Below are 23,794 nucleotides of genomic sequence, written 5' to 3'. Positions count from 1 at the left end.
TGCAAAATCATTGGAAAAAAAAAAAAAAAAAAAAACTACTGGATTTCTGCCCCAAATCGTGCAGCACTTCTTCAGACTATGATTCCATCAGGTCTGAGGATATCAAACATGTTTGATATTTCGAGCCGCTCTTAGAACACATATTGTTTTCATTTGTCACGAGTCTCCTAGCAATGGGGCTTTTCAGATTTTAAAAGTCATGTAGTGCATTCCAGCCTTTACTCACCATCTGCATCCAAGTCATCGGTCTCGTCTGCCCAGTTGGCGGTCTTTGTGCTGGGGTAACTGGGGGGTACACTGCCACTGCTATCATTCGCAAGGAAGTCATTCAGGGTCAGGGTCTTGCCCTTCTTCTTATTCTTCTTAGCTAATAAAAAAAAACAGATGCTATGAGAACACCAAAACAGAGGAATTCCGTTATTTGATAAATACGTTGAACCAAACAGCTGACAGTAGTTTGGAATAACTTGAGGGTGAGTAAATGACAAATGTTCATTTTTGGTTGAACTACACTTTGAACGGACAAAATGATTGAAGTAGTTCAGCATACTACACCAGAGAGAAAGCTGCCATTTCACCAGAAGATCGGGTCAGAGTTATGACATTTTGATTAAGAATAAAGTCAAAACAAATAAGCATATGCACGGATGAAATGTTTTCAATAAGATGCATTTTGAAAAAAGCTAGGGTAAATTTTAATTTGATGCCACCATTAACATTCAGAAGAAGAAGGATGTTTTAATGTTTCCACCCTAGATGGGCCACATCGTGACACAGATAACAGATGTAGCATGACCATGCAAAAAACAGATAGGCTTATTCAAAAGACATTATCTCACTATTTGTTTATTCTCTAATATCTGCTTGCTTTAACAATGAAATGTCACTACACTTGCAGAGGATTTCCAGGTAAAGCCTCTTAACACCCTTCATTAAATTGCATAAAACCCAGAACAGACACTAATAGCTTTCACACCAGTGAGCAATGTCACACCTTGTGCAAAAAATGCATTGACGACACTGCAATCAATGTGGGGAAAAAAGGTGACATAAGACAAACTCACATTATGTTTGTTTACTCTAGAACTTGTATATGCATTAGTTGGACAAGCCCGGAAAAGCAGAAGCACAATTTATGATACCACTGGTGTCAAATGTTACTATTGACTTGAAATGTCAATCAGATGTATCATTAACAAACAGTTTCAGATAATTTAGTCTTTCCCCATTTAAAAAGATAAGAGCTGTACTTGCATACGTTCTGTACATCTAGCTGCTTGTACAAGCCTTGGAAACACTTGCTAACTTACTGAGGAATATATATATATATTGGATGCGTAAACCCTCTTAAAGTATTTACCCTCTGTAAAGTGTTTTTACAGAACTAGTCTTGACATACATTTTAAAACAGAATAATACGACATGTTTTTTTGGTCATGAATGACTCGATTTTAATAGAATGAATTAGTAAATGATTCAAAGACTCGACAAAAAAAAGGCACTCGCCGCCTACAGGCGTAACGATGCAACTGCACTGAATAAATCCGTAAAAAAGTATTTTTGGGGAACACATATACACATAAAAAACAAGTCACTGAAACAAACCAAAATCACCAACCCAACCGCCATTCTTTAAAAAAAAAAAAAAAAGATGAGAGAAAGTCTATTTCAGCTCTATGCCCACGGCTCCACGCACGTGGTGACCTCTCCGGTCCCTCCTCTGGATCGTACTGCGCATGCGCGCCAAGCACGGGTTATTAGCAATGAACTTCAGGCACTATCATTTACCATAATATCAAAACTTTACGTGCATTAACCTTATAAACTACCACGTACATTAAAACACCCAAACATCCGTTTGCAAAATTTCGTCCCGTCCTAAAACTTCAGAGGAGAACAAGACAGACGAGGCACATGATTTGGCCGCTAGCAAACTGGCTAATTCATTTGAGCATAAGGCTTCCCCAATACAACTAATCCTTCGTGTTTTCAGTGTATTTTCCCAGTATATTTAGCAGTGCGGTTATCGAAAAACGCACACAGTGAATGCCATAACCCTTACGTTTGAACCCAAGAGTGTTCTACAAACTTGTTTAGAGCTGTTCCGCAAAGACGCCTACAAATGAAGGCAGACCGCGGGAGCGCATTTTTCTCACCTGACGCCGCCATGTTGGAGAGTGAGTGGTCTGGTGGAAGAGTCCCGGATGAAGGCGTCAGGGATTTGTCACGGGGGCAGGCAGGCAGGCATCACACCCTCACTCACAAGCATGAGAGCATCTTCTTCTTCTTCTTCGGTTTTATGGCGGGTAGCACCAATGTTAAGGTGCATTATCGCCACCTACTGTATTGGAGTGTGAACCAGAGTTTACCCTTTCATAATAAGAGAACAAAAAAAAATAAAAAAAATAAATAAATAAATAAAAATAAATAAATAAATGTTTACTTCTTTACCTCAAGAAGATTTTTCCCACTAAATTATCTTAATCAGCTCTGTTCTCTTAAGATACAAAAATAAACTTTCTAACGACTTGTATTTATTACTTTAAATTGTCTTATTTCCTTAATTCTGCCAGCCCTCTCCCTCTGCTCTTCAGTTCTACACACAATCAGTAGATTTCCATCTCTTAAAACCTTTGCCATATGTATGTAGCCAATCTGGTTTCGCAAAATAGTTGTCAATTTCACTGGACTCATTGATGATATTCCCTTCTCCTCGCCGAATCTCAGTATCATTTTAAATTTCAAACTTTCATGGTCACTCTCTTCTACTCCTCTTTCAAAACTTCGACTACGCCTGGTTTTCTTTGCTCTAATCCCTTCAAAAGTATTTTCTCTTTTCTCCCTCATTCTTCCGCTTCCTTGACTTGTTTCCATACTATCCTCACTATCCACTATATCAGAATCTCCCCACTCTGGTCCATTCACAACACAGCTGTGCTTACCCGCCACCGCTTTCTTCTTTTCATTTGACTTTCCCAGTCTTCTTATTTTTCCCCTTTTCCGACCTCCAGTTGATAAACATACTTTTCTTCCAAGATCATCGGTTAAATTTCCGCGATTTTTTAATTTAGAAGTTTTGACCATATAACTCTTGCCAACTGCAGATTCCTCCTGCGTTGTCACGCCACTTCCCCGTAACCGACCCGTCCCAGCCGCCGTCCGATGAGGAAGATCCTCCCAGCACGAGAGCATGTTTTAGAAGTTGCACTTTGTGCGGATGTGAAAACTGGTAGTAATAATTTCTGGAAACAGAAAGCAACAACCAAACTGGAAAACGGAAATCCTTGAGAAAATGGCATAAATATTCAATACAGGCTTATTCAACTTACTTTTCTTGTTATCTTGTTATGTAGTAATGTTATCATAACAGCTTTTTATTTGATATGAAATTACTTTTTTTATGGTTTATGCTTGTCTTTTGTAACAAGATATACAAGCAAGAAGTTGGTAGGCAAATTCTGTCATTTACAGTACACACCCTAAAGATTAGGGCCATCGCTAGGTTTTCTGGGCCCCTTGTATTGTGTGTTGGAAATGGGCCTTTTTGGTTACCTTGAGGTCCTACATTTATTTTGGCATACGCTTTTATCCAAAGCGACTTGCATTACATTGAAAATATGCATTTTATCAGTTCACACATTTCCTTAGTGTTGCTAGTGTGCTAAAAATCTTTCTCTTCGCATGTCTCTATATCTCTACCACAGATCCAGTTTTTTACACAGTGGATACATCTTTGAGAAGCAAGGATGGCCTCCTCATAATTGGTGAGGGAAAATATGGGTTGGTTTTCTCTGTGTGGAAGCTCAGTGTGGCTCTCGGATGGTACTGCAACTTGCATTTCTACATATCAATTTTACATATCCAAATCCGGAAATCCGTTTAAAATTAAATCTACTTTTCAGTTGAGTATTGAGCAGTGTGTTTCCATCACTTTAATATTTGTACATCCTTGTCGTAGCGGTACAAAGGCATGTATTTTGTACCATGAATCTACAAACATCTTTTATCCACCCCCATTGGTGTGATTTATAACATTAAAGACACTACAAGCCAGATGACGCAAAGTATTTATTTAGTCATTTATATAATACAGATTACAAACAAGAAATTATATTATCAAGTTATGCTATTATATATTCTGCTTGTATGATTTTGTATGCTCCATAAAATGAATTTTGAAATATTTAGGTACAATTTTGACACACAAACACGATAAATTAATCATTAGTCTGAAGAGGGAAGAAATTAGACACTCATTACACATACATTTTGAAGAAATCAATTTAAAATCAGTTGATTCTTTGCTGATTTAAAGAAATATTTTGTTATATAATCTGTACTTGATGCATGAAATTGTTGCACAGAATGTATAAACAAATTGAAAACATATAGTGCAGGTGAGCCATTCAGAGGATCGTGCCAGCCAAGAGTTATTTCCTAATACCCTGTAGAGACACAAAAACAAACAAAGCTGAAGACTTCTAGACTAAAGAATTCAGAATTTGAATCATGTTTGGTTTGTGTTTCAGAATTATGATCACTTGTTTGTTTGTGTGTGTATTTTGACTTACTGCATATCTTTATATAATCCGCACAGCAGTTTATGAGGCAGCGAGGACTGCAGTTGGAGCGGTTGCGAAAGTCATATTTTTCACCACATCTCCCTTGACAAGAGGTTGAGCCTACAACAAAAAGACGTTATCAAGCAGAGAAGTATGTAGTGTTAATGAGAATTCACGAAAGAAGATATTTTGAGAAATCAGTTGTCTTTGACTTTAAGTGTATGGACAAAAAAATACAAGTCAATGGTAACCAAAACTATTTAGGTAACAACATTCTTCAAAGCATCTTTTCTTACAGAAATAGTAAATTCATTTAGGTTTTGAATGATATAAATGGGGAATAAGTGATGACAGAATTTTCATTTTTAGGTGGACTATCCCTTTCAGGACATATAAGTGTGTAGAGTATGAGAAAGAGTTACTGTAACTGGGTGAAAGAGTAGTAGTTGCTGGTCTTATGGTAGTAGAAGTTTTGGGGTGGTAGTAGTTGGTGATTTAGTAGTAGTAGTAGTAGTAGTTGGAGAAGTTGTAGAAGTGGCTGATGTAGAAGCAGGTGAGGCTGTAGAACCAGACTGGCATGTGCTTGTAGGGTTGAAGGTAACAAAACCCAGCAGGTTCTGGCCAATGTTGTTGGTGATCCAGCTCTGATACTGTGACACGCGGGTGTAAACACTAGGTGCGTTGGGATCGGCACAGCCATAACCCCAGCTGGTGATACCAGACTGAACCCACACCAAACACTGCTTGCTCACCACTGGACCACCCCTACGCAAAGACAGAGAGTAGACATTTTTCTTTGAGCAATATATTAGAAGAACCTAATGGACTTTCAGATACGCAGCATGTTTTGAAATGGTTGTTGTACCTGGCAGGGTCTAATATAGTCATTAAAGGTAACTCTGGCAGACAGCCGGAGCACAGCAATGTCATTGTGGTTTGTGGTCCTGTCGTAGGAGGGGTGGACAATGATCGTAGTGACATTTCTGCTGATTTCATTGGCATTGACTCCTTGCTGCGTCCTCCTTCCCAAATACACACGCAGACTGGATGCGCTGACACTAAATACAGTAAGAGAAAAGCGAGAAAACAAAAACATACATCTAACAATCAAAACAAAACAAGTGCATTCGTGTATTTAGGTGAATCATACCCAGGTAAGCAGTGAGCTGCTGTCAGCACCCATTCATTGTTGATGAGGGAGCCTCCGCAAAAATGACGTCCAGAAGTGTGCAGACTGACCTGCCGCAGCCATGAACCCTCAGAGGCATCCACACCGCCCACAATACAAGTGTTTAGAGGAGCCTGTCCACAAACTATGAGAGAAACAGACAGATGTGCAATTCTGTAAAACTATATGATTCATATGAATATATGAAGAATGAGACAAACTCTTACCGTTCAGCTGAGAAAGTGAACCTGTAGCAGAAGAGACAGAGCAGCACACATTAAATAGGAAAGATTTCATGGACATCTAGCTATGTGTGACATCCTCTAGCTAATTAATTTAATGAAATTATCCCACTTGAACATGTACTGCTGATGAAGTTTCTACCTTAAGCAAGTAAAAGTCCTTACCTTAGAAACATGTACTGCTGATGAAGTTTCTAAGTAAAAGACCTTACCTTGAACACATAAGAGCAGGGCCAAACCGACACACGTTAACCTCCACATCTTTACAAACCGTCTCTTCTCTTGCAGAATGGATGGAGATGGTGGATTTGGTTCTCTTTGCTCTTACAACCCTTTTATATATTCATTTCTCCAGTCTCTGCTAGCCATTTGTCTAATTACTTTAATGTCGCACTAATCCATTTTTAATATCATTTTCTGCTCCTCGCCCTGTTTTCACAATGCAGACCGAAATTTTCTTCTTAACATATTACATGCAAAGTTTTTTCCAGACATTTTTATTCATCTCTATAATCGGGCAGGATGTTCATGTTATATAATAATTTATTGCTGTTTGATCTTGCTGAGAATAGTAAGTCTAATGAGGATGTGTACTCTACATCCAGGTAATTATAATAACATTAAAGATTATATAATTATAATAAATCACATCACATATATCAATTTATTTTAAAATAACACTTGTTTAAACATATCTTATATATCTACTAGATAGATAGATAGATAGATAGAGACAGAGTGAAAGATAATTATATTTAGAAATTCAAATGAATGCTGTGTTGAAAAAATGATGATCAGCTAATATGTGTTGTTTTTCTTGCTTGTTTTCTGAGATTATGAATAAACACCTAAAAGAATGATAGTTATTGCTTGAACTTTATGATTTATTTTGAAATATGAAATTGAAATTGCTGGAACGCTACAATTGCAACATTGATTCACCTGCCCTCTGTTACACTTTTACAATGACACTGTAAAATTTCTGATTGCCACATTCTGCCTTTAAGTCATAATTAGTGTCTCATTAGTGTCTCAAACTAACAGATACTGTCATTTTTGTACTTGTGTGTTTCGCCAACACTTTTTTTTGTACCTGTTTGTCACAAATCCAGATAAACTGAGCTTAGCTTAATTGCTGTGTGGTGGTGACAGATGTCTCCTGTAAATAATCAGCTCACATTCTCTCACATGTTGCTCTGCATTTTCATATCTGAAATCAAACTGCCTACTAAACGGCAAATGTTTGTTTTGGATCATTTAATTATTCCAGAATTACAAAAAAAGTCAATGTAAGGAAAAAAACGGAATATTTGATCACTTTCACTGGAATTTAAATGTAATTTCTATTATTTTCGTAACAAAGCATGGCTATTTGTTTAAACTTCAAGTATAATCTTTTGCCATTTATTCTTTATATTTTACTTTAAATCTCAAAAAATGTTTCCACTGTTCTTAAAGGAATAGTTAGTTCACCCAAAAACTGAAAATTATATGTTGTCCTTTTTTTCCATGCAGTGAATGGTGAAATGAGAATGGTGATTGCTGTGTCATTCCTAACATCTGCTTTTCTGTTCCACTGTTTGAAGTCACAAACAGGTTTGTAACAACATGAGGGTGAGTAAATAATTAATTTTTGGCTAAAATATGAACACCCTGTTCGAATTAGACTGAGATGAACAAAACTGATAATCTCTGAAAACAAAACTTGCATATTAAGTGAATTTAGTTCTAGAATACGTTTAACAGGCTTCCATTATGAAAACAGGGCGAGGAGCAAAATAATAGTAAAAATAGATTAGTGCGACATTAGAGTGATTAGACGAGTGACAAGCAGAGACTGGAGAAGTGAATATAAAAAGGTTTTGTGAGCAAAGAGAACCAAATTCACAATCTCCATCCACCCTGCAAGAGAAGAGACCGTTTGCGAAGATGTGGAGGTTAACGTGTGTCGGTTTGGCCCTGCTCTTATGTGTTCAAGGTAAGGTCTTTTACTTAGAAACTTCATCAGCAGTACATGTTTCTGCCATGGTCCTGGTTCATGAGGGATAATTTAATGTGTGCTACTCTGTCTCTTCCACTACAGGTTCACTTTCTCAGTTGAATGGTAAGAGCTTGTCACATTCTTAAGATGTCAGCTTTTTTTTTAACAGAAATGTGCAAGAGAACAATCTCCCTCTCTTTCTTTCTCATAGTTTGTGGACAGGCCCCTCTGAACACCCATATTGTGGGCGGTGTGGATGCATTTGAGGGTTCATGGCCGTGGCAGGTCAGTCTGCACAGCTCCAACTTCGGAGGTCATTTTTGCAGTGGCTCCCTAATCAACAGTGAATGGGTGCTGACTGCAGCTCACTGTTTACCTGGGTAAGATTCACATCAGTATTCAACTATTCATCCAAACCACGGGCTCTGAGGCTGTTTTTACACTATTGATTGATTCTTTTCTTTTCTTCACCTTCATCTGTTTTCAGTGTCAGCGCATCCGATCTGCTTGTGTACCTGGGAAAGAAAACACAGCAAGGAGTCAATACCTATGAAATCAGTAGAAATGTCATCTCCATCATCGTCCACCCCTCCTACAACAGTCAAACCAGCGACAATGACATTGCTCTGCTCCGTCTCTCCTCCTCAGTCACTTTTAATGACTATATTAAACCCGTGTGTCTGGCGGCCCAGAACAGTGCCTTCCCTTCTGGCACCAGCAGCTGGATCACAGGCTGGGGATATGTTCAGTCTGGAGGTACAAACACATGCAACTCCATTAATTCACTTATGCATCTCTTCCTAACATCACTAATAGAAGGTTGTGTGAGTTTTTGGTGGTCTGTGAGTTTACCTGCTCCTGGGATCCTGCAGGAGACTATGGTTCCAGTAGTGGTTAATGATCGATGTAATACTCTTCTGGGCTCTGGATCTGTTACCAGCAACATGATGTGTGCTGGTTTAATGGAGGGAGGCAAAGACACCTGCCAGGTACAACAACCATTTCAAAACATGCTGCGTATCTGAAAGTCCATTAGGTTCTTCTAATATATTGCTCAAAGAAAAATGTCTCCTCTCCGTCTTTGCGTAGGGAGACTCTGGTGGTCCAATGGTGAGCAAGCAGTGTTTGGTGTGGGTTCAGTCTGGTATCACCAGCTGGGGTTATGGCTGTGCCGATCCCAACGCACCCGTGTGTCACAGTATCAGAGCTGGATCACCAACAACATTGGCCAGAACCTTCCAGGATTCGTCATTTTCAACCCTTCAAGCACATGCCAGTCTGTTTCTACGGCCTCACCTGCATCTACTACATCACCTATTTCTGCTGCCACAACTGCTTCTACTGCATTGCCTGTTTCTACTACCTCACGAGTTTCTGCTACCTCAAGAACAACTACTACTTTTAGACCTCCACCCAATCAGTGTAACTCTCTTTCACACACATGTACACATTAATGTCTTCTTATTACCACTCACTTCTCTGCATAATGCTTGTTTAAATGTTTTTTGTTGTAGCCTCAATTTCTTGTCGTAGAAGATGTGGTGAGAGATTTGACATCCGCAACCGCTGCAACTGCAATCCTGGCTGCCGCAGAAACTGCTGTAGGGATTATGAAAGGCAATGCAGTAAGTCCAAATACACTGGCAACTGTTTATCATGTTTATAGTTTTGAAATAATACTCAAATAACTGAGACAGTAAATTACTCCAGCAGTATCTTAAAAGACCAGAAGTCCTTCAGCTCTGTTTGTTTTTGTGTTTTTGCAGGGATATATATATATATATATATATATATATATATGTTTCAGTTTCTTCAAACATTCTATAAGCTGTGCAAGTACAGCGATTAGAACAAATGTATACATATTTCTTTAAATCAGCCCCAAATTACCAACATTTAAATAAATTTTCCTATTGAGAATGAAGATTTCTTTATTTGTATGTCAAATAAAAAATAAAGATTTAAATTAATTTCATATAGAAAGTATACAAAATAATGATATATTTAGATTACATAATATCTAGCATTACTAGCATTAAGTGATAATATAACTTGAGTCTTGTTTGTAATCTGTATCTGTGTAAATTATTAAATAAATAATTTGCATCATCTGACTTGTAAAGTACCTTGCTGTAATAAATTACACCAACAGGGGGCGATGTTTTACATTTGCCATGTTCAAAACATTAATGAGCACACGTCGTCTTTCTAATAAAACTCTTTACCACACACACACACACACACACACAAGGTTTTGTGAAACCTTTTGTGAAGAAAAGGTTGCTTTTCAATGTATGAAAAATTCTGCCAAGCCTATAATGAACACCGATGTTAAACAAATTTTTCTAAAAACTCAAAGATCATATTAGTTTAGTAGAAAAAAATCCTGGGGCAAGTTCAAGCTCAAACCGGTGTGCACCATTTTGCTACGGTTTCCGGGTTGAATGACATGTTTCCTGGAAATGGTGTGCAACGGCGTTTTCTCTTGTTTGGTGGGTGTGTCAAAAATGTCAGCCCAATCAGCAGCAACATGTATATAAACCACGCGGTATTAAAGAGACAGCTCGCACAATGTAATTAACATCAAAATACATTTACAAGACCAAGTATATTGTTTGCACATGTTTATTTACATTAAAGGCAAAATAACTGAAATAATAAGGGCAAGTATAGATCTGGAACTTCTTTAAGTCTGTCTAAATATCATTTAGTAATTGCAATGTCTTCTGGTCCATATCCTTTCCTTAGGAAGGTGTGCTAAATACTGATTAATGTAACATAAAAATACTATAAATATTTATATATCTTGCTATTGCATTGTGGAGTGACATTTTCATAAACTCCTCTGATTATATAATGGTAAATATTACAATATCATAGCACAACAACAGTGATCAGCAATAATGATAAGCCTAATACTCACAATAAAAATAATAAGGTCATATAGATCATAACACAGTCTTGGAGGTAAGAAGTGGATTATCCTTCACCTGAAATGTTTGTCTTTTCATCCTGAAATGCGAGGCAAATGTTGGATCACAATAATTAGGAACCACAGTTTCCACAAATCCCTTCACTCTATTGGGATGTTCTCTTTTATTCTGGAATTTATAGTGACTGTAACATGGAGCGTATTTTGCAGTATTAAACACGTATTTATACCGATTTCATCAGGCTCCGAAAATTCTTCAAAAAGAACACAAAGAATGGCCTTCTCAGCTGCCACAGTTGCAACTCTTGCGTCATCAGAACAGAGTGTTCAACGCACCACCGTTTCCGTTTAAAAAACGTTTTGCACCGTTTTGTCGGGGCTGAACGCAGGCCTGGTGTATTACAATGGTAAATACATCTAAAAGACATTGTGGAACATTAATAAACGTGCAAAATTTTCTGTGGAATAAGTCAACTTTTTTGTTTAAGGCTATAAAAACACAGTAACACTTTATTTTAAGGTGTCCTTGTTACACGTGTTCCATGTATTTATAACAATTAATTATGCATAATTACATGCAAGTAACTCTAAACCAAACCCTCATTCTTACCCTAACCATATAGTAAATACATGTAGTTAATTAATATTACTCAGTACTAAAATGTATAACAAGGACATCTTAAAATAAAGTACAACCAATAACACATTTTACTAAATCTGCGAGGAGGTGTAAGTGACATTACTACTTGACTTTTTTACACTCAACATCTTCTAACAATAATATTCACAATTAAAATAATAAAAATGTTTAGGAAATGATGTTGTGTAGTCCTACCATTATTAAAAATGTCATAAAACTTGAGTTTATTCAAAAACTAAACTTCAGTTTAACTTCAATAGGCTATACATCAGTAAATACTGCTGCTTTCTTAAATTTCAAGGTAACTAGGAACAAGGATATAATAAATCATCACTACAGCTCATGCACATAACATCTCACTAACAATAAACCCACAAACCACAAGCCACAAAGGACGGCTACCACCAGGATTTTTCACTACAATAGCTGTTAAAGTTTGGGAAAAAAGGTGAATGACTTACTTAGAAGGGGAGGTGCTTTTTAGAAAGGCAGTACATGATTCAGGATGAGGTCATGGTCTATAAGGAAGTAGCAAGCATCTCAATGGAAAAATTAAGTCTGGCAATCATTAGAGGCAACACTATTGACTCAGTACCAGGATTTGAAAAGCTTCACAACCTATAGTGATACAATTTATTATTATTATAAAAAATTTTTAGGGTGAATATAATCAATTTAGCATAAAGCATTATTTTTTTCCCATTATGTGAGTATTTTAACCTCCAAAAACTACCAATACTTAGCACTTGCAACAGAAAAGGTTCTGGATGCTGCATGGACTTAAAGGGATAGTTCACTCAAAAATAAAAATTCTGTCATTATTTACTCACCCTCAAGTTGTTCCTGTGTGAGTTTCTATCTTCTGCTGAACACAAAAGAAGATATTGAGAAGAATGTTGGTAAACAAACCATTAACTTCCATAGTACGGGGAAAAAATACTATGGAAGTCAACTGTTTGGTTACCAACATTCTTCATAATATCTCATTTGTGTTCAACAGAAGAAAGAAACCCAGAAGAAGGGACCTATTTGTTTGGTGCACCAATGCCGATGCACCATCTTGGGTCTCAGATATCAAATGTAGGAAAACAAAACAGCCTACAGTAGGCCTAACTATTGTTACAGTCTTTGTCTTGTTGCTAGGTCAATTGTTTTCATATTGTAATCAGTGCTGGGTAGTAACTGATTACATGTAATCTGGATTAAGTATTCCAAAACAGATTCCAAAAATTAAGTACTATTAAGTATAATTAGAGTATATTACATTTTACAGTTACATTTTACTACAGACTACATGATTACATATCACACAATGACAGTAAATTATTCATCATTTATTGATTCTCCTTAATTTTTTTTTTTTCTCTTTTAAATTTTCCTTTCTAAAAATCCGACTGTGTGTCATCCCATTTAGCCTTGACTGTATTCACATATAAATTTGAAAACCATACTTCTGAATTTGAGGGAGAAAAGTACTGTACTTCTCAAGTTATCAGACCATGTATAATGGTCTCCTTGATATAAATTGGCAAGGGACTGATCTATCTCTTTGCTTTTTTATAACAATATGGCATGTTTAATGATAAGTTTACAACAAGTTAGCTAAAAAGTAATTAAAAAAAATCTAAAAAGTAGTCAGAATACATTACCCAAAATTAGTAAATTAGAAGATGTTACTAACTAATCTATAAAAAGTAACGTATCTATGGGTCTAGAATTTGTAAGTAATCTACCCAACACTGATTGTAATGATTTTTTTTTCATACCAGAAACTTTTAAATAATATATAGGTAACATTGGAAAATACTTTCAACTCAAATCAATATTTGTCCAAAATATGTCCATGTTTATTGTATATGATGAGTTGCCCACACCAGTCTTTATCGCAAAATAAAGCTGAACAAGATGATCAGGACTTCAATGAAGATTAAAACATATAAGCATTATTTTAAAAAAAAAAAGTATATTCTTTTGGTGATATAAAATATATCTTAATATGAATGTATGTGTTCTCAGTGTTGAGCAGTAACTAGTTACATGTAACGGAATAACATAGTTTGATTATAAAATAAGGTTACACTTTATTTTAAGGTGTCCTTGTTACACATTTTACGTGTACTATTATAATAACAATAAATTATGCATAATTACATGCAAGTAAACTTAAGCCAAACCCTATTCCTAACCCTAGCCATATAGTTAGTACATGTAGTGAATTAATATTCCTCAGCACTTAAATGTATAATTACACTGTAATAAGGACACCTTTGTAAGTCGTGGCCTAATAGTTAGAGAGTCTGACTCGTAACCCAAAGGTTGCGAGTTCGAGTCTCGTACCGGCAGGGATTGTAGGTGGGGGGAGTGAATGTACAGCGCTTTCTCCCTCCTTAAATACCACGACTGAGGTGCCCTTGAGCAAGGTACTGAACCCCCAACTGCTCCCCGGGTGCCGCAGCAAAAATGGCTGCCCACTGCTCCGGGTGTGTGTTCACGGTGTGTGTGTTCACTGCTGTGTATGTGCACTTAGGATGGGATAAATGCAGAGCACTAATTCCTAGTATGGGTAACCATACTTGGCCACATGTCACGTCACTTTCACTTTAAAATAAAGTGTAACCCAAAACAAATGTAATCAGTTACAGTTACTGAGAAAAAATGTGTAATTAAATGACAGTTACTTATGGAAATATTAATTGCATTAATTGCATTGACTGCTCTAAAATATGAGACACCAATGTTTCAGGAGTTTAGGACACATGCTTATTCAACAAGTGTTTTATTTCCTATTTGGGTTTATGTATATGCCTTATTTTTTAAAGATTAACTGTTTTTTGCAAGGCATTGTTAGATGCCAGTGCAAAGATTTGATTTCAAAAACAGTATCATAACAATTAAACTATATCTTATGATTTTAAATCTGTATTTAACTTCAGAACAATCTCAAAGATGCTGTGCTATAGTCTGATTTTGTGGTGGCTCTGCTTTAAAATTAAATTATAATCTTAATTCAAGTGTTAACCCCGCGTGCTTTAAATGTTTCAAAATGATTAACAGTTGAAAACATTTGTTAGAAACTTGGAAACTGTAAACTGAAATAGTTATACTACTTATTACATTTTAAATAGGGTAACTTGTAATCTGTAACCTATTACATTCCAAAGTGACCTTCCCAGCACTGTGTGTTCCGAAATGGCTTTAAGGGTAATATTTTACAGTCAGTGTCAGTGAAAATGATTCACTAAATGCTTCAAAACCTGTTTGTCGTGAAGTGCTCACTCTTCTGTCCGAAGAGTGTTCAGTGTCATTTATCTGACATCACAAATCAACATTTTCATGGTACAATGAACTCTTTAATCACAAAAGATCAAGATTTTACAAAAGATCACCACTCTATGAGGAATTGCACAACACATCATGACATTTCAATCTTATGACCCCAACCGAACATTAGTATAAACATTGCTTAACAAATCTCTAACCTTTCCTCAAATAGTTACTGGTTTGTACACTTGACTAAGCATATTTACATGGTACATGATTACACTTACATAAGCACAGTCTTAATATCTTTGTAATGTCTTATTGTGTGTCTTTTTACATCCTTGTCCTTGCATTGTCTTGATGTTCCCGAGATACTTGTTTAAGGGATTTTTTTCCACATGATGACTTCCTGAAATTCTGGTGAAATTCCTTTGTGTCATTGTAACTGCTTCCAACTTGCGTCATCGCAAATGTACCACAGTGACATGAGTACAGTACTTATGGCTTAGAAAAGTGCATTTCTGAACTGAATTTAGGGGTTTTGTATAGGTTCTAAGCCTTAATATTTTGAACTTACTCTGTACCTAAATATATTACAACATTTCTGATTTATTTTCATAAGAATGACAAATAATTAAATGCAGAGAATTTAAATTACCAGTATTTTGTTGGTACTTGCTAGTAATTACGATGATTACCATTTGGGGTTGTATTGTTATATACTGTACTTTATAGAGACACAAGACGATCTTCTCTTGTGACTATTCTTGTGACTTTCTGCAGTGGATCCTTCATAACAAATGGATGCCATTCATGCTCTAGTTGCTAAGCAAGTAGTAATTTAGCAGATGCTTTTGTCCAAAGCAATTTACAGTATTCTTGACATAAGAGAAATCCTCCTGCAGCAACCTGAGCTAGGTGCTTCGCTCTAGGCCAAGATGGTGATTATCATTCCTTCACCCAGAAGCATTCTGATCACCAGCCCTTAGCCACTAGATCACACCTGCCCTATTTTGTAAATGAATTTGGTTTTGGCACATAATCTAAAACACTTAAAGTAAAAACAAAAAATACATCTCGCAATTCTAACTTTATGTAAAGTAGTTTAGTTAAAGTCACTGTTTTATGAGTGGCAAAATGTTTTTGATGTTTGCTATGATATAAGATGATTTTGAGATGGTTTTATTTTTCTCCCTGTTTCAATACATTTTGGAAATTTGGAGATTTAAAAGTCCAGGTTTGAATGAATACTGAATTACTGCTGCTTTATTATGTTATTGTGCTGCTATATGCAGATAAATGATAATGTTTGTTATTGTATTTGCAGTTTTTTGATGGCATTGAAGCAATTTTCGCAAGCAAGACTACATTTTCTGAACACATCATAAAAATTCACCTTTTTCCAAACATTTCAGCATACTTTAAATCATGTTAGTGTAAAACACAAATTATCCTTTTCACTACACAAAATGTGTAATATTCATCACTATGCATTTTTTTATGAATTTTTAATCTGCTTTTCATAATGCTAAATCTATCAATCTTTTCCTTTGCTTATCTTCTCATTCAGTTAAATGTGTATCATCAGTTAAATTTGTGTATAATTTAATCCAGCTGGTCTTAATTGTTAATCAATAAATCATTTGGTACAGTACATTTATAGATTTCTATATGTGTGCAATTTCCGAAATGAATAACTAAATATAATGAAATAATTACAGTAAAAGGGATTTACTTTGTGTGTCTAAATTGTGTGTGTTTGGTTCAGGTATAACCTACGGTATGATGGCAATATTTTTTTTTTTACACCAGTTTTGTGTGAGGGGTAGATTTAGGGGTAGGGCCAGGGTAAAGGGATATAAAATAGAGTTTGTACAGTATGACACATGGAAACTCAGGAACGTGTGTGTGTGTGTGTGTGTGTGTGTGTATGAGAGAGAGGGAGAGAGTCATTTGTGAACACAGAGCAGTATAGAGATGAAATAATGACTATGTGATCAGATTGATCAGAGATGCATCAGAAGGGAACTGTACCCTGTATTACTAAATATTTAGCAACAAGAGTGATTTGAAACATGTGCCTTGCATTATTTGCTATTTAAATAACTGATTATTAAATAGAAATAAGATTATACTCTTGGTTTTGGTGATTTAACCAGATGTCCTCAGTATAGATTTTTTGAAACAATGATTATGAGGAAAGAAAATATGTGTACGAAAGCATGAAATCAGGTTTTGAAAGAATGACTAGCTGTGTTACAAGTGTAAGATTTGAAGAACCTCAGACACTTTGATCTTCTGAAATATGGACAATATACACCAGGGTTCCTCAATAGGCGGCCCGCGGGCCACATCTGGCCCGTGAGAGAAAAAAGTTTGGCCCGCGCTAATTATTGTTATCGTGGGCACTTCAAAATACTGTGAATAATTCTTTATTACAAATTATTCCGATTTTTTAAATGCATTTAGAGAATATTTTCCCCATCAACTGGTCACAATGCACAACACCGCTGTATGTATACTGCGTGAAAGATGCATGCGCATTCTCATATAAACAAGCACGGATGAGAAGCGCATGGCAGAACGAGTGAAGGAGATGCACTGAATGAAAGCACATTCACTCTCTGACAGCAGATGGCACTAAACTGTAGAAATGCAGCCGTTACCCTGGGAACCCCATAAATCAGGGTTCCTCAATAGGCGGCCCGCGGGCCACATCCGGCCCATGAGAGAAAAAAGTTTGGCTCACGCTAATTTCAAATAATGTGGCATGAAAATTCAAACGCAGCATCAGAAAGCTACATTAACTTACATCGTGTCTACACCGGACGCGAGAGGCGCGATGCAATAAAATACAAGAACTCGTTATAATCAGTCATGCTGTCTTGGATGCGGCGCGACACAATAAATCCCCGACAGAAAACTGCTGACTCGTTCTATTTATAAGAGATCCAGTTTGGGAATGAGCAGGAACAGTTGATTTGCATGGCGGCAGAATTCGGCCCTCGGCGAAAACTAATTGAGGAACCCTGATATACACACACAGTGTATTAACATAAAGGCATTTGTTTCCATGTCTCGCTGACTGATACTGAACTGAAAAGACCGAACACGCAGGAAACCTTCAGCCACCATTGGATACCTTTGTTGGGCCAATTGCGTAGGGACCTTATACAAGTTTGAACAGTTTTGAAAACGTACACCTTGTCTTAATTCATTCAAAAATACATAAAAATGCTGTTCATACATAAAATGACTTGAATACACCTCTTCTTGATATCATGATAAAGAAACATTTTAGCAAAACTGCTACACTTCTTTTAAAATTTTTAAAAAGTTTGCCTGCCAAATCAAAGTAAAATTGTGTCACCAAAAACAATTAATGAACGAATATTTCATGTTTGAAAAAAAAAACAAAAAAAACGCATATATTGAAAATTCAATATTTTCTTAAAAAAAGAAAGGTTTTCAAAACCTTATGAAAGTACTTTGCATGTGTTTGAAACTAGATTTTAAAATAACTTATATTAAGAGACCAAAAGACTGTAAAGTCGTCAAGCTAAAATCCTGTTTTGTCCTTGTGCCCTTGAAGAAAGAACTTAAATAAAGGTTGATCTGATTCACAAACAACAAGTAATTCTCTGTTTGAGGTGTCCTATATTTAGTGTTCTAGTCGGCTCTGACGCCTTCTGATCTCTGATTAATGAGCAAATTTAAAGACAATTTGATGTTAGGCTGACAAAAGGCGTATTCTAAGGCCAACTTTCAGGATTCTGTATTCTTTATTTTGCCGGATCTTGAGATCTGTGACATTGCGACGTCATAATTATGTTAGAGGTGAGAGAAGTGGAGCGAAACCTGAGAGCCAGACTGATCACATCTACACAGCCACTAAACAATCACATCACACAAAACATCAAAGAGATCCTAGATATTGTAAAGGTCAAACATAAGAACAATATACTGTAAATCTAACACAAATATTCTTAAGCACACAACTGGTGTCCCTATATGCTAAAGAAACATTGCAAGTTTTTTATCTTTGGCTGACTTCAATTATCTTTCAATATTTCAATTTTGTGCCTTCAGGTAAAACTCGTAAATGTAAATAAAATGAAAAATAATTACACACACTGACTCACCTATCCTGTGTATGGCTTTTATGATGAGTAATTTGGCTGCCATCTGACAATAAGTCGCCATTCGTAACGCATTGTCTGTGTCTTGGTTTCTAAAGGGTATTATATTCATCATGCCCTATATGTATTATGTGTTCTCTTTTTCTTTATCTGTGTGTTACAAGAAATGAAGCAAGCAGGAAAGACAGTCAGACTAAAAGAAAAAAAGGACTGAAAAAAGGAAAGAGTTGTCATGGTGTCTTAAGATATTTGTCATGCTTGACATTGAAATGCAATGTGAAAACTTTTGACATTAAAGACATTTAAGTTTCGATTTCTTCTGCCATTACACATTTTTTCTTTATTTTTCCTTGTAAATTAACTTGTTTGTCCAGTTTAAATTTCTTCTGGAAAAAAAGGATCCAAATACCATGGTATCAAATGAGTAAAAAAGCTATCAATATACTATTTACAATTTAATATGTGCGACTTCTCTAACAATGACCTCACAAATGTTTGCATTTATCATGACCCTACAAACATACCTGCAATTAATTAACAATGACTAATTGCCAAATTGTGAAAAATGTTCTCAGTGAAGTACGTGTGCTTGACAGCTGTGCATACTAAAAAGAATTTGAAGAGTATGACAAAAAAGGAGTAGGAGAATTAAGAGAAAAGAAGTGGGCGGGTGAGTGACAGATGAGAAGAGCAACCTGAGAAGCTTATAGAACTATATAAAAGGGGTTGTAAGAGTCTCAGAGGACCAAATTAAACACCAGCATCCAATCTGCTCGCGAACACAGGGACTGTGTGAAGATGTGGAGATTAACGTGTGTCACTTTGACCCTGCTCATGTGTGCCAATGGTAAGGTCTCATGGTACTTCTATGAAAGTGAGGATAACTGTGAACAAAGACATTATATAGAAAAACTGAATATATTTTTGCTTTCTACGTGGCACAGCACATAAGAGCAGTCTACGGGCTTTGTTAAAATAATGATGCATTAACATGAAACTTGCAGTTCAGTATCATGTGTTGATTCATACGAACGATTAATTTGACCGGTAACTCCTGGGCTAGTGAGTCATTTTAAATGTTTTATCAAAGAGCTGACTCATAAGAATCATTTGTTCATCAATCAGACTAAACAGGTTGCTGTGTAATCTTCAGCACCCAGTACTCCAGTCTTCAGAAGCATAAGAGCATAAGAAAAAAAAGCATATTCCAAACTTTGATGGCAATTTATATAAATACAAGTTATGCCCACCAACTAACTTGTTAATTGTTATTTATTAGCTAACGATTATTAGTGCAATAATGTTGCACAGGGTCATTATTCAGTGAAAAATTAAGATGAAATTGTTCTAATGCACACTTTATTTCTGCCCTTGCAGGTTCACTTTCTCAGCTGAATGGTAAGAGCTCCTCTTCTAAAGACATCAGCATCAAGTCAAATAGTAGAAATGTAGAAATACCTATGTGAACTATCTCTCTTTCTCATAGTTTGTGGACAGGCTCCTCTAAACACTCGTATTGTGGGTGGTGTGAATGCACCTGAGGGTTCATGGCCGTGGCAGGTCAGTCTGCACACTTCTGGACGTCATTTTTGCGGAGGCTCCCTCATCAACAATGAATGGGTGCTGACAGCAGCTCACTGCTTACCTGGGTAAGATTCACCAAGAGAAATCAAAAGATATTAAAGATAAAATTAAGATATTTTGTCATGCTTAACCTCCAAATGCAAAGTGGCAAAGGCACTTAGGTTTCAATTTGTTTTGCCATTCCAACATTTTCTTTAGTTTTTACCAAATGCAAAAAATATCATATCAAATGAGAAGAATAAATCACTTTACTATATTACAAAATAAAATTAAAAAAAACATATATTTTTTTTGTTCTTTTTTTTTCTATTTTGTCACGTTCACATTCTCTGATTGCTTTCAGTGTCAGCACGTCCAGTCTGCGTGTGTATTTGGGAAGGAGGACACAGGAGGGAGTCAATACCCATGAAATCAGTAGAAATGTGAGAACCATAATCGTTCACCCCTCTTATGACAGCAACACAAACAACAATGACATCGCTCTGCTCCGGCTGTCCTCCACAGTCACCTTTAATAACTATATTAGACCCGTGTGTCTGGCGGCCCAGAGCAGCGTCTTCATTTCTGGCACCAGCAGCTGGATCACAGGCTGGGGAGATGTTCAAGCTGGAGGTACAAAAACTTACAAACCCATTAATTCAAGTATATATCTACTCCTAACATCACTAATAGATGGTTGTGTATGTGTGTTTTGGTGTTCAGAGAGTTTACCTTCTCCTGGGATCCTGCAGGAGACTATGGTTCCAGTGGTGGCTAATGATCGATGTAATACTCTTTTGGGTTCTGGATCTGTTACCAGCAACATGATGTGTGCTGGTTTGACACAGGGAGGCAAAGACACCTGCCAGGTGCAATGAACAAACAGATTTTTGATCTAAGCATGTACAGCTACTGTATAACACACTTCAAGATCTACTGTTTCGCATTTACATTGTCTACTTCGTATAAATGCTTAAAATTGAGTAGCTCCGGTAATGTAAATATTCACTATAAAACAAATCAGTGATATAGAAGGTGACTAGGTTCACACATTGTCATGCCCACAAATACCATCACAGTAACACACAATACTAAAATAATTCAATAAACATTCATTTAACAACACATGTTGTTACTTAAAACTTCTTTTTCTTTCCTCTTGTCCTTCTCTGTAGGGGGATTCTGGAGGTCCAATGGTGAGCAGGCAGTGCACAGTGTGGGTTCAGTCTGGCATCACCAGCTGGGGTTATGGCTGTGCTGATCCCAACTCTCCTGGTGTTTACACACGTGTGTCTCGATATCAGAGTTGGATCACCAACAGAATTGGTCAGAACCTGCCAGGATTTGTCGCCTTCAACCCCCCGACCTCATGCTCCTCTGCCAGCCTAAGTAAAAATCTCTCTCAAACACCTACACAGCGTATACCCACGTCAGAGAGCATACTTGCTTGACTAACGCAAAATTATTTGTATGTGCAGCCTCAACCTCCTGTAGGGGGAGATGCAATGAGAAGTACAACAGTCGCTTTCGCTGCAACTGCAATACTAACTGCAGTATAAACTGCTGCAGAGATTACAGACAGCGTTGTGCCAGTAAGTTCAAACACATTCATTTCAGTAATACTTAATTCACACTTAAAAATGTTGTTGCATTAGAAACAAAATATCACATTATTTGGCATCTGCATACAAATTATGCTAGTCATTTTTCTCAGCTTACTTCACTTTTTTGAGCAATTTTTGCCATCATGTTTAAATGTGATGTATGTATGAAGTCAATGTTTTTAATGTGTTTCCAGTTCTTTTTGTGAAATGTCCTACTTGAAAAGTGTTTCTTTAAAATCAATGCCACTTGCTTTGATATTTTGATACATAATGCAGACATACAAATCTGCATATATTTTACATACCCAATACCCATTTTTAATTACTGCACTCATAGCTATACTAAATAAATTAAACATACTTTGCATGTCCAAAAAGTAAACACCAAAACTGATTCTTGCTCAATCCCATTACTTATATTTTTGTTTTTGTGTCTCTGCAGTGTGAGGTATGTCATACTTCCATGGATTATATATGATTACAGGCTTATAATCACGTCACTTGCACCTAAATTGAATGATTTTTATCTGCTTGTTCGGAGAGAAGATTTTTACTTGAGTGCCGCTTTGGATGCGTTGCACAGTCAGAAATAAACACAGTCAAAGAGCTGCTGCACTGACTTATACTCAGGGGTGTAAATGCATATTGTTCGTGTTCAACATATGTTTAACAACATCACCATAAGTAGAATCCTTGTCTCATTTGTTTTTCTCTCTCTAGTTCTAGCATGTAATTGTTTAGCATTAATTGTAGGCATGGGTAACTTTTTTTCCTTCATTTAGCATTTGCACTTTTCTTATATTAAAAAATGTGTTATAATTATCTAATATTTAAAATTGATTTTCTCATTTGTGATTTCTGCTGACAAACAAGTGGGCACGTCTTTAAGTTTCAATACATTTTTGTCACACAATACTTCAAAGCATTGTCTGTCTTTTAATGGCTTTTCTTGTAATAAATCTATCCAACAGGAGTGTACTGCATCAAAATGTAGCACAAACCACACATTTCGTTGGTCTTATGCAACTGGCCCACTTTGCATTTTATTCAGGCATCATACAATTTTATATTTTTATAACAGTGAACTGATAAAACTGGTCATGTCAAAATCAATAGTAACATAATGATCAGAAAAACTATTAGGAATATATTAGAATTCATAATGAATTATTATCTGTGGTCACACTTTATTTTAAAGGGGTCATATGATGCGATTTCAATTTTTTCTTTCTCTTTGAAGTGTTACAAGCTCTTGGTGCATAAAGAAGATCTGTAAAGTTGCAAAGACTAAAGTCTCAAATCCAAAGAGATATTCTTTATGAAAGTTAAGAGTTAACCACGCCTACCTAAAACGGCTCGTTCTAACACGCCCCCACATGTCTACGTCACGATGTGGGAAGATTTGCATAACGCCGCCCAAATATTCACGCAAAGAAAGAAGATGTAACTTTTATTCTCGCTGTAGTATTGTTGCTGCCGCCGTCGCCATGTCGTGAAGACGCTGTGTTTAGTTGTGAAAGCGAAAATACTTTGTTTGGCCTTCCAAAAGAGGACGATATCCACTTCATCATGCCTGGAGCTGATCCGTGCTGATCGCTGAGGAAATACATCAACTTCGCGCTGTGGATCGCCGGATCGGCTTTCACCGTGGACGAAGCGGAGTCCAGCCCAGGGTCGTCACATGTGGTTGCCGCTCCTTCGT

General features: G+C 36.5%; 3 protein-coding genes and 1 pseudogene across 4 annotated transcripts in view; 2 read left to right on the top strand and 2 right to left on the bottom strand.

Annotated features, from left to right (window-relative positions):
* The window catches only part of LOC107673526 (eukaryotic translation initiation factor 4B-like), a 9,093-nt gene extending 6,814 nt beyond the window's left edge, over positions 1–2,279 (bottom strand). For both annotated transcript variants that reach the window (XM_016467138.1, XM_016467139.1), the window contains exons 1-2: positions 2,157–2,279; positions 227–367 (exon numbers count right to left, since the gene is read on the bottom strand). In XM_016467138.1, coding sequence (XP_016322624.1) covers positions 227–367; positions 2,157–2,169 — 154 coding nt within the window. In that variant the 5' untranslated portion in view covers positions 2,170–2,279. The remainder of the gene's footprint in view (positions 1–226; positions 368–2,156) is intronic.
* Positions 2,280–5,057: 2,778 nt separating this feature from the next.
* On the bottom strand, positions 5,058–6,233 carry LOC107673456 (serine protease 27-like). Its single transcript, XM_016467053.1, has 6 exons — positions 6,185–6,233; positions 5,958–5,978; positions 5,713–5,875; positions 5,428–5,620; positions 5,214–5,356; positions 5,058–5,121 (listed from the first exon to the last, which is right to left on the bottom strand). Exons 1-6 carry the CDS (start codon positions 6,231–6,233, stop codon positions 5,058–5,060), a joined length of 633 nt encoding a protein of 210 aa, XP_016322539.1.
* A 1,668-nt stretch (positions 6,234–7,901) lies between these two features.
* LOC107673454 (trypsin-like) lies at positions 7,902–16,121 on the top strand (annotated as a pseudogene).
* A 3,648-nt stretch (positions 16,122–19,769) lies between these two features.
* The window catches only part of LOC107673453 (transmembrane protease serine 9-like), a 12,556-nt gene continuing 8,531 nt past the window's right edge, over positions 19,770–23,794 (top strand). The window contains exons 1-7 of the mRNA XM_016467052.1: positions 19,770–19,785; positions 20,303–20,323; positions 20,412–20,574; positions 20,853–21,121; positions 21,212–21,357; positions 21,664–21,877; positions 21,967–22,080. Of these exons, the coding sequence (XP_016322538.1) occupies positions 19,770–19,785; positions 20,303–20,323; positions 20,412–20,574; positions 20,853–21,121; positions 21,212–21,357; positions 21,664–21,877; positions 21,967–22,080 (943 nt within the window). The remainder of the gene's footprint in view (positions 19,786–20,302; positions 20,324–20,411; positions 20,575–20,852; positions 21,122–21,211; positions 21,358–21,663; positions 21,878–21,966; positions 22,081–23,794) is intronic.

The sequence above is a fragment of the Sinocyclocheilus anshuiensis genome, unplaced genomic scaffold (assembly GCF_001515605.1).
Source record: "Sinocyclocheilus anshuiensis isolate Anshui unplaced genomic scaffold, SAMN03320099.WGS_v1.1 scaffold44, whole genome shotgun sequence".
NCBI classification, from domain to species: domain Eukaryota; kingdom Metazoa; phylum Chordata; class Actinopteri; order Cypriniformes; family Cyprinidae; genus Sinocyclocheilus; species Sinocyclocheilus anshuiensis.
The sequence above is the reverse complement of the archived record's forward strand: the minus strand, read 5'-3'. Positions and strand labels throughout refer to the sequence as shown.